This window comes from Enoplosus armatus, chromosome 23 (assembly GCF_043641665.1).
Source record: "Enoplosus armatus isolate fEnoArm2 chromosome 23, fEnoArm2.hap1, whole genome shotgun sequence".
In the NCBI taxonomy this organism is placed as follows: Eukaryota; Metazoa; Chordata; class Actinopteri; order Centrarchiformes; family Enoplosidae; genus Enoplosus; species Enoplosus armatus.
The window spans coordinates 8,884,093-8,895,230 of NC_092202.1; the positions used below are offsets into that span (position 1 = coordinate 8,884,093).

At 40.9% G+C, this 11,138-nt stretch overlaps 1 protein-coding gene across 1 annotated transcript in view; it reads right to left on the reverse strand.

Annotated features, from left to right (window-relative positions):
* LOC139306005 (adhesion G protein-coupled receptor L3-like) overlaps positions 1-9,479 on the reverse strand; it is a 122,903-nt gene extending 113,424 nt beyond the window's left edge. Inside the window, exon 1 of the mRNA XM_070929964.1 lies at positions 9,271-9,479. Within this exon, the coding sequence (XP_070786065.1) occupies positions 9,271-9,461 (191 nt within the window). The 5' untranslated portion in view covers positions 9,462-9,479. The remainder of the gene's footprint in view (positions 1-9,270) is intronic.
* Positions 9,480-11,138: the final 1,659 nt, after the last annotated feature.

An 11,138-nucleotide genomic window follows, 5' to 3' on the forward strand; every position in this document is an offset into this window, starting at 1 on the left:
GGCAGCTGTCTATTTGCTTATATTGAAGACTGTATTAAGTATTTAAGGCTACTACATGAATATGCATGCGTTTCAGCTTTCTTTGATGCATCAAGAAACAAAAGACTGCAGTAAGGCTGCAAAAAATAAAGAGTGTTAAAGGGGTACTCCAGCAATTTAGTATTGCGATCCCATAAAGCTGGGGGACTCGCTTAAAAAATGGTCACAATTAAACCACCGAAGGCCTAGATATCCTGAATTTAATTTGGGTCAAGGTCCAAAAACACTGGACATCATCAAAAGCTGAGACATCATCAGGGTTATTTTTTCAAACTTTCTTTGGACAGCTCCCTCCATAGCCACAGGAGATTGTTTTCCTGTTTTCACAGGTTGGGTTGTACTCCCAACTGTGAACTGGACTTAATGTGTAAAATCAGTGGAGCGCACAATTCAATTCTCAAAATTTTTGGTCTTTAATGATAAATAACTACATGCTTAAAGTCATTATTTAGTTTTTGATAAAACACTGCCTGTACACTATGATCAAATGTTTGTTCTTTTATTTCATTTTCTTTGATGTAGCATCCATGTAAAATGAGCCAAGGTAAAAGGTACGTCTAGCCAACCTCAGAGCTGAGGACAGGTACGTAAATGCTTGTGTTTTAAGCTGTTTGGAATTACGACTATCATGTTTGTGTTTTGTATGTTTTATAAAAAATTAAATGTAAAGTGTCAGTGTATATCTTAACTTCCCCTTCATTTCCATACCGTTGTATTTTTGGCAATTGGGCAATGCAGGGACCTCAGAATTCGTCTTTTCTTCCCAGAAAACACCTACACCCACAACATCCTGCTTGAGATGAGGGGATTTAAATGAAGATGGGCAAAAGAACCGAATGGGATTCTTCAGTTAATCCTACTCTCCTGCTCAAACAAATATCTCATCAAATCCTTCAACTCTGAAATAAGGTCAAAAGCCAAGGATAATGAGAACTGGAACGTATGGGAAAGATCATCGGCAAAGGAGAGAGGATCCTCCCATCTGCTTTCCCCTTCTTATCCCTCAATCATTCTTGTCCCTCTGTCAGCACATGTTTTCATCCGACGGGAGAGGAGCCATTTGTCTCAAGCATTCCAGCCTAAGTGTGCTGAAGTAAATAATGGCCTGGAAGCATTTATTTCCCACATAAACGTCATTAACAGGAAGGTTGTCAAATGTCAACTGTCACAAGGCCAGCAGGTTCAAATCACAGGTTGCACTCATTTAGTTTTATCGTCCTCAAGAGACTCATCAAGCTGTGATATCTATTAACCTTCATCATTAGTGTCATATGCTTTAACACAAAATGCTAGTAGACGAAAATATGTTTTGTTCTTCTTTGTTCCTTGAAATGACAAGTGTGATGACACAGCAGTGGAAAGAATCCCAGAGAGACTAAGGGAAAGAAATTAAAGTGATACAAAAGACAAAAAGGAGAGTCTGGACAGGAATGTGTACGTGTGTGCGTTTGGGTGTGTGTGTTTGGGTGTATGTGTTTGGGTCTATGTGTTTGGTTGGAGGGTGGGTTTGCTCCTGCCTGACCTGCTTTTCTCCTTCAGGGGTCATGCACAAGCCTGCCACAATACTATCAGCTGTCCCTTAAGGTGCCTGCTGAGGTCTACTGAGATATAAGGTGATATATAGCTTTGATATAGCCTGTAATTACTGGCCGTGAAGGCCACACTGCCTTGGGGAAAGAAAAAGAGGAACACAAAAAAAGAGAGGAGATAGACACTGGGGACCTGATGAGAAAAGGGTCACTGTTGTTTGATAGCACAAGTGCCCGGCCTCTCCAGCGATTTCACACAGTGGGAAATGGCACGAGATCTATACATGTTTTGGAGAGAGGCAGATTCAACATCTCAGCTTCCAAAAAGCTCCAAAAATATCCCACAAGGGAATAGCAATGATTGCAAAAATCACAGGCTGCAGTATGTGTGTGCACACTATTCAAATGGCCTCAAATTGTGCTTAAATTAACCCGTGGTCACATGTTTCAATACAGCATAATTTTCCTCCATCTAGCCTGCAACACGGCACCACCTATAGGTGACATGTTTATCCAGAGGCTGTGGATTCTGCACAGCCATGATGTGTACAGCACAAAGGGAGGAATGGCTAATGAAAGAGACCTATTCATTTCATCCTGTCACAGCATGGTGCGAGACAACCTTCATTTTGAGATGCATTGCAGCACTCAGAAGCTCAGTGGTGTGCTATCACTCAGATACAGGGTGCTATTAGCTCTCGCTTAAAAGACTGTAATGGAACCAAACACCTTGCCGAAGTAGCCCAGTATACACCTTTATAAGTGGGCTAAACTTGAAAAGGTAGCGCTTGGGTTTGATGGCTGAATATCAATGGAGTGCTCTTAGCGGCCGGGGGGAGCAGGGGGGTTGAGCTGCCTAAATGTATATTGACAGCTCGCAAGAGCCGGTGACATGGCTGGGCATTTGCGGGTGATGGATGCAGGCCTGGCACACAGACTAAGCCGGCAGCAGCGTGGCTCATCTTCAGACGGGATGTGAATGCTAACTACCACGCTTGCCAGTCACCATGACTTAACTGGTGCCAGCAGGAGAGGCAGGTGGTACACAGGCTAGAGGGGGGAGAAAAGGGGTCAGAGTCCCACAAGAGGAAAATACTATCAGTGCATTCACAAGCATGCTAATTTGATTTTAAGGTGATGCTCAGATTATTACACTTTAATCAGTTTGTCTTTGTTAAATTGAGACTTAAATTGGAGTAAACATAATCAGATTAGATAAATCACCAGTCTTTTTACTGTGTCCCAATTCCATACTGCATACTAAATGTATATTATAGTATATGGTTTTACCAGTTAGAATACAAGAAATCAACATACTTTGCCATTTTATAGCAACAGTAAATGAATAAGTTCTCCATCAGACATCAATCAAACTTCAAAGCAACTTTCCAATTCCGATGCCAATTAAACTTCACAAAGAAGAAAAAATCTTGTTTTCTAAAATCTTTCAGAAGCTGGTGGTACCATTATTAGCATTTTATTTAGTTGTTTGCAGCTGTGAGTAGTGCCTCCATTTCCTTTGTGCAATTAAAAAAAAGTAATTTCTAGTACTTTTTTTTGGTATACTTAATTTAGTCACTTCAAAACCATGGGAATGGGACATAGCTTGTAAATTCCTTAGAGTGGGAGATTATTTATAGATTGGGTGGACTTAAGTCTTGCGTCTCTTAGAGCCCGACCGATACATCTACTGGGCTGATACTATTGGTCAATATAAGCTTCGGCCAAATAGTAAGATAAGTAAGAAGAAACTGCAGTACAGAAATGCCATGTTTGATTTAGAAATAGTGCCACTATTACATAGTATTGACTCCTTTTCAACTTTAAAGTGTCTTTTTCAGTGTATATTTTTGCTACAATTCCTTTAAAAACAAATTTAAGGGATCCTTCTCAAAAATGAAAGTTAATATTCTGTGTGTATATGAAAAAATCAGACGATTTATCAAAATTGTATTTTTCAAAACTTTCATATATGGATAATGGTATCAACCTTAAAAATGCAGTATTGACTCTGGCTATATTGTCTGTAGACAAACAGTGGGCAGTAGTGGAGACTTTATGCAAATTCATCACCACAAAGAACAAAAAACATCAATGAATCAGTCCATTTTTTTGTCTCCCTTTGTTTTCTGTAGCCTACAGCACATCCTTCCAGACATTAGAGCTGTAATCAAACAACCCATAGAAACCACAATTATTGGGGAAAATCAGGTTACTGCGAACCATGTAAATGTTCGAATAACATTATCACATTGTTTGGGTTGTTTCCAGTGATTGGGTTATAGTGTGCATGTAAACATACTGCATGATCAATGGAGGGGGAGAAAGGAGAAAAATCCAGCTGAAATATTAATGATGATGATGATGCTGATAACGACTAGTTGCAGATTATAAAGTAGACAAGCTACTGAAGAAATAAATAATCACAAAAAACTGGTGCTAACAGTGGCTTACAGGCTACAAATCTGACCAAAGCAAGTTAATTGTAATTTAAAAATCGAAAGCCGCACTGTAAATCAACAAGACATATATCAACATATTGTTTTTGCAGTTCATTCTTTCACGCATCACATTATCACATTATCCTCACAGAAATCATACAGTATGCATCGGAAAGAACAAATACAGTGCATCCGGAAAGTATTCACAGCGCTTCACTTTTTCCACATTTTGTTATGTTGCAGCCTTATACCAAAATGGATTAAATTCATTTTTTTCCTCAAGATTCTACACACAACACCCCATAATGACAACGTGAAAAAAGTTTTTATGAGATTTTTGCAAATTTATTAAAAATAAAAAACCTGAGAAATCACATGTACATAAGTATTCACAGCCTTTGCTCAATACTTTGTTGATGCACCTTTGGCAGCAATTACAGCCTCAAGTCTTTTTGAATATGATGCCACAAGCTTGGCACACCTATCTTTGGGCAGTTTCACCCATTCCTCTTTGCAGCACCTCTCAAGCTCCATCAGGTTGGATGGGAAGCGTCGGTGCACAGCCATTTTCAGATCTCTCCAGAGATGTTCAATCGGATTCAAGTCTGGGCTCTGGCTGGGCCACTCAAGGACATTCACAGAGTTGTCCTGAAGCCACTCCTTTGATATCTTGGCTGTGTGCTTAGGGTCGTTGTCCTGCTGAAAGATAAACCGTTGCCCCAGTCTGAGGTCAAGAGCGCTCTGGAGCAGGTTTTCATCCAGGATGTCTCTGTACTTTGCTGCATTCATCTTTCCCTCTATCCTGACTAGTCTCCCAGTTCCTGCCGCTGAAAAACATCCCCACAGCATGATGCTGCCACCACCATGCTTCACTGTAGGGATGGTATTGGCCTGGTGATGAGCGGTGCCTGGTTTCCTCCAAACGTGACGCCTGGCATTCACACCAAAGAGTTCAATCTTTGTCTCATCAGACCAGAGAATTTTGTTTCTCATGGTCTGAGAGTCCTTCAGGTGCCTTTTGGCAAACTCCAGGCGGGCTGCTATGTGCCTTTTATTAAGGAGTGGCTTCCGTCTGGCCACTCTACCATACAGGCCTGATTGGTGGATTGCTGCAGAGATGGTTGTCCTTCTGGAAGGTTCTCCTCTCTCCACAGAGGAACTCTGGAGCTCTGACAGAGTGACCATCGGGTTCTTGGTCACCTCCCTGACTAAGGCCCTTCTCCCCCGATTACTCAGTTTAGATGGCCGGCCAGCTCTAGGAAGAGTCCTGGTGGTTCCGAACTTCTTCCACTTACGAATGATGGAGGCCACTGTGCTCATTGGGACCTTCAAAGCAGCAGAAATTTTTCTGTAACCTTCCCCAGATTTGTGCCTCGAGACAATCCTGTCTCGGAGGTCTACAGACAATTCCTTTGACTTCATGCTTGGTTTGTGCTCTGACATGCACTGTCAACTGTGGGACCTTATATAGACAGGTGTGTGCCTTTCCAAATCATGTCCAATCAACTGAATTTACCACAGGTGGACTCCAATTAAGCTGCAGAAACATCTCAAGGATGATCAGTGGAAACAGGATGCACCTGAGCTCAATTTTGAGCTTCATGGCAAAGGCTGTGAATACTTATGTACATGTGATTTCTTAGTTTTTTATTTTTAATAAATTTGCAAAAATTTCAAAAAAACCTTTGTTCACATTGTCATTATGGGGTGTTGTGTGTAGAATTTTGAGCAAAAAAATTAATTTAATCCATTTTGGAATAAGGGTGTAACATAACAAAATGTGGAAAAAGTGATGCGCCGTGAATACTTTCCGGATGCACTGTATATCAAGTCAGATCTTTGTGCCCTGGCTTTAACCTCGGCCTTATCACAAGTCTTTGAAGACTTCCTCCGTTCAAATTGCTTGTTTCTGTTTTGTTCTCGTTTTCTTTTTAATCGTAATGAGCTTAGCCGCAGGTGCCTAGCAACGGCTCTGACAGCTCGACAATGAAATAGTCGGGGGTGGCGTTCGTTTGTTGTGCTAACCTCCGCATGCTAATGTGTAGCTGTGTCGCTACAGCCACAAATATCATTGAATCCTCTCACCCCATCCCTACTTTGGCACCCTCCCCCCTCACCCGTTGTTCTCAATTCATACCACCCACATCTTTCATCCACTTAGCAACTTCCTCTCCCAAGACAAAGTACTCTGGCTTTGAATCGGGTTGGAGTTACCTTTTAGTATCAGTGAAACGCCCCCGTTAGCAACGAGATGCTAAAAAAACTTGCTTTTCCCTGGTACTTTATGTTAGTTTTGTGTTCTTGACAGTAGCAGGACCCGTTGATTCATTCCTGCAGGGATTTTTAGTCTGAGTGGGCGGCTGGAGAACAAGGGAGCTACAGGGTGCATCAATTATCTGACAACATGTTTCAAACTGCCTCTTTTTACCATCAGCTGCTTTTCACACAGCTGATTATCTGAACTCTATGGTACCAAACTAAAAAGCCAAGAGCAATTGTTTGATAAAGCCCAAAGGTCCATTAGTATTCTCAAAGGGGTCCGTCCAATGTGGAGCTTTGGATATAAAAAGAGGTAGACAAATGTTGATGCAAAGCAGCAATTTAGATCAAGTCCATCCCTTCTAAGTGCCGCAATAAGTCAACAAAAGAGCTGGATATGTATATACACACACACACACACACACATGCACGCACGCACACTCCACTCGCCTTGAGCTCTACATTTTCTTGAATCCAGACTACTTGGTTAAAACCCCAAATTCTGTGTATATGTTATGTTGATGTTAGCAATCAATTTTACTGTACAAGCCAAAGCACGGTAAGACTACACTCTGTCTGCCCTGACAAATAGGTCTCCATGTCCCGGTTTCTGCACAACAGGGTCATAACTCTCAAAACAAGACTCAACATCTGGCAGCAAGGCTCATTTTTATTTTGACAAATAGTGGATAATGTATTCATATTATTTCAAATGGACATTGATTTGCGTCAGAGCAAATTTATGGTTAATATTGATTAGCAGCCAGGTATGATGCGGTTTATGTTTGAACGTGTTAATGGCTTACTGGGATTCTCAACCCAATTAATCCATGACAGGGATATGTTACTAAACCACACACCTACCCAAAGGAGGGTTTCTGTATTCATTTTCCAAAACCACTACTGTACTGTATAAACATGGCCCCATGTTTTTTATATATTTGTAGTTTTTGCAAATCTCAAGCGCCTGTCCTCATATTAATCGCACAAGACAAATCATTGCGATACTGTGTGTGATGCATTGTACCATTTTTCCCACAGAGCCATTACATTTCCATATTCTCTGAAGTAAGATCAATAAATACAGTTGTTTCATGAGGAAAAACACGTCTCGAGGACAGCCGCATTTAATTCCATTCCAGCAGACCTCAGGTGTGAATTACAGCATCTCTCATTGACTGAAGATTTGCTGATTATGTTTTTAAGAAACGCAGCCACTGGAGTCAATTGCTTAACAGCATAAAGCTGTTTTTGCTTATGAGTGTGGCTGTGTGTGTGTGTGTGTGTGCGTGTGTGTGTGTGTGTGTGTGTGTGTGTGTGTGTGTGCATATTCATACATGCAAATATTCATGTAGCATTATTCTGAATGGGGGTACAAATAACCCCTTTATGTTAGTCATTTGTTATCAATGTGAAAATCTATTGTAAATCATGTGCTTAAAGCTTAGATATATATTAATGTCTCGCTGACCTTTGAACTCTCCTCCTTTTTGTGTAAGGAAATATAAACGATGATTATAATGCAGCTACTGAGCTATTGTGCATATTTTTCCATTTTAAATGGATAAACAGGGTATGTGCACACTTTTTGTAATCAAATGTAATGCTTTTTAAGACCTTTTTCAAGACCTCAACAATTATCCTCCAAATTCAGGTGACCATGTGGTCCATGCTGCTTTCAGCTCCATCCCTTGAAATTACCACTCAAACATAATTGACTTATTTCACTTTGCCTAATTGGTTCTCCTGGACGGAGTATAAATGCTTAAAATGCTTATGTCACACATTTATTTATCTGTCAAAATAAAATGATTTCCTGTGACCACATCACCACTTCTGCTGAATCACTGATGTCCCAACTAACCTAAAACATACATTTTATAGAAATTAAAGCACAGTCCAGGTTCAGATTGCACAAATACTTACATCCAGAAAGCCTTGACTGCATCTCACACATACAGAGAGCTTTCACTGATTATCTGCTCTTAAACTGTCAACATACTGTTCATCACACTGCAAGGTCGGAAAATAAGGTCGCACCGTGGCAAAATATAAAGCTGAACATCACGACAGAGGACACTGCACATCAGCTGCACCACACACTGCTCTCTCTTTCATACACACATGTAACTACACAGGTGCTCCCTCGCTCTCCCCTGCTCTGAATACAACTTCTCTCTTTTGTCAACTGAAAAAGTTATTTAGTTGTTAACGTTCTGAACATATTTGTACTAACCTTTAGTCCATCTTAATAGTTTATAAAACCTACAATAAACACCAATTCAAAAAGTCCGCTCCTCTCCTACCGTTGATATCTGTCACATATTGGCCATTCCTACCTAATACTAAACTGAGATAAAAAAGACTTTGCTTCTTCCCCAAACACCCCTGGGGTTTTCTTTAGTTTACCATCATCTGTAAATGATTTGTTTACTTCATAAAACGGAAACTCGCGAGAGCAGTTGGTAGTCTGGAGAACCGGGCCAAACATATAGTACAATGAATGAGAAAGACGACTGGTTTTACATTTATACACATAACATTACATGTGGGCCAATCAGCTCAAAATGTAATACCTTTCATAATAATAAAAAAAAAAATCATGGCCTTAAATTTGGATAAAATTATTTAAGACCTTTCAAGACTTTTTAAGGCTCCGCGGATACCCTGATAAAACCATTTTTTAATGTATGTGTGGAAACAAGAAGATCAAATTGCGTGGTGGGCTCTTTTTATGGGTGGTGGTAACAGCAAATAACCAGACTGTAACCTCACCACTCCGTATGTTACCCGGTGGTTCAAATTACAACACGGAGTAACATACAATGGCTAACTGTGTCATCCCTCAAGCGGGTTAACTGAATGACAGATGTCTTCTTTTGGGAAATTACAATTTTGACCAAATCTGTACACAAGTCAAAACAAGCACTGTGGAGTTTACCAAAATTCATACAAAATAATGAATATAATAAAATCTAAATAATTAATGCGAATGTCCTTACCTTTGAGACATGATCTTGTATGCGTCTGGCAGGTAACACCGCGTGTTCTCCATCTGTGCTGGGTCTGCGTCACAGATCTTGTCATCGGTGCGGCCATAGTTGGCGCTCTCAATCATGATGACGTCCGTGCCCGGGCAGCGCAGCTCGATGGGGTAACTTTCGCACGACAGCTCCCTCCTCACCACCGCCATGGGGACGGGTGCTCGACTGAAGGCTGCAGAGGGGAGAGAAAAAAAGAAACTTAAATGTAAATATGAGTTATTCTGATTCCTTCCTTTTCTACAAGAACAAATGGGAGGACCTGCAATCAAAAGGTCTGACACTGAGACATATGAGATGAGGTTATCCACCCTGGTATAGAGAGTGTGGGCGGACAGGATGCTGGTTGTTTGGAGTGGGAGGATGAGCAATACCACAGGGGCCCTCGAGAGGCCAGGAGTTGTGGAAACAGAGAGTGCGAGATTGACACAGATCAAACAAAGGAAATAGACACAGTGTTTGCATTTGGCTGTGAGAAAATAAACATCATTACATGGGCATTCAACTGAGAAATTAGAGGCAGACAGAAACGCAGAGACAAAGAAGCCAGAGCAGAGTGTGTCTCATGTAAAATGTTACGATTTCCCTCCAGACCACAATTTATAAATGATAAGAGCTGTTTCATGCTTTGTCTTTTAAGGTGACACAATGCACTTCAGTTAAGCTACACGCGGACAGGAGGCAGAGGGTCAAAAGGTGCTCGGTGCCTCAAGCCAAAGCTTAGAGTCTGTTTGGCAAAAATCTGCTGTTTACCGCAGAGCCACAATGGCCAGGAGGGCTAGTGCGGCCGAGTGGCGGCAGTTCGGAGGTTGCTGTTTTCCCTCTCCTTGACACAGGCGCACGCACGCACACCCACGCACGTCTGTGGGGGCTCACACTCACACACGAGCGGGGCATGTGCACAACAGACTGCAAGAGTTCTATGTTTACATCGAGAATAAAAAATGAGCCAGAAATGTAAACATTGGCCTGAGTGACTGTAGGACTGTGGCAGTTATAGATTTTTATAAACATCCTTTCAGACGAGTGTCTGAGTTGCAAGAGCGACCGCTAGACGACATGCTGCACAGACATTCATCAGCAAGGACAGACAGGAAGAGAGAAGGAAAAAATAAAGGCACAGAGAGAGTGTTTCCACATGTGAAAATAGGGCTAGACGATATCACCTGAAATCAATATCATGAGTAATGGTCACATGTACCTCGGTAGCAATAAATGAAACAACATTTTTTTTATATAAAAGTGTGCACACCTTAGGATCAGTGTTTGGGACAAAATAATCTCAACTTTTGGTCTATTTACTAGCTTTTTCCTGAGCTTTCAACCACATCTCAATGGCCCTTTGTTATCACGTAACTGATATTCCAGCTAGTAAGTGGACCTTAAGTTGAAATTGTTTTGTCACACATGTTACAAATAGACTTGAAAAACACATTTATGGCATTAATTATCTCATTCCTTCTGCACATTCAAGGTATGAAATGGCATCGTAATGTGAAAAGGGTCACATGCAGGGACGAATTTTCCCTCAACTCAGCATTTGCCCTCCCCTGAATGTTTTAGCATCTTTCATTTTCATTTTCATTTTAGAGCCCGCAACTTTTTTTTTCACTCTCACTGTTCTAATCAGAAGCATATAGTCGACTTCAGTTTCCAACAAAAGACGACTATATGCTTCCTGCACAACAAGGAATAGCATACAGAAGAAAAATAGCAGATATTTTCACATGAAATATAAGATATTATATGTGAATATAAGCTGAGGGCTCCTTTGTTAGAAGCAAAAGAAAATCACAAGCAATATCACATGTGGAACCATATGTTTCATA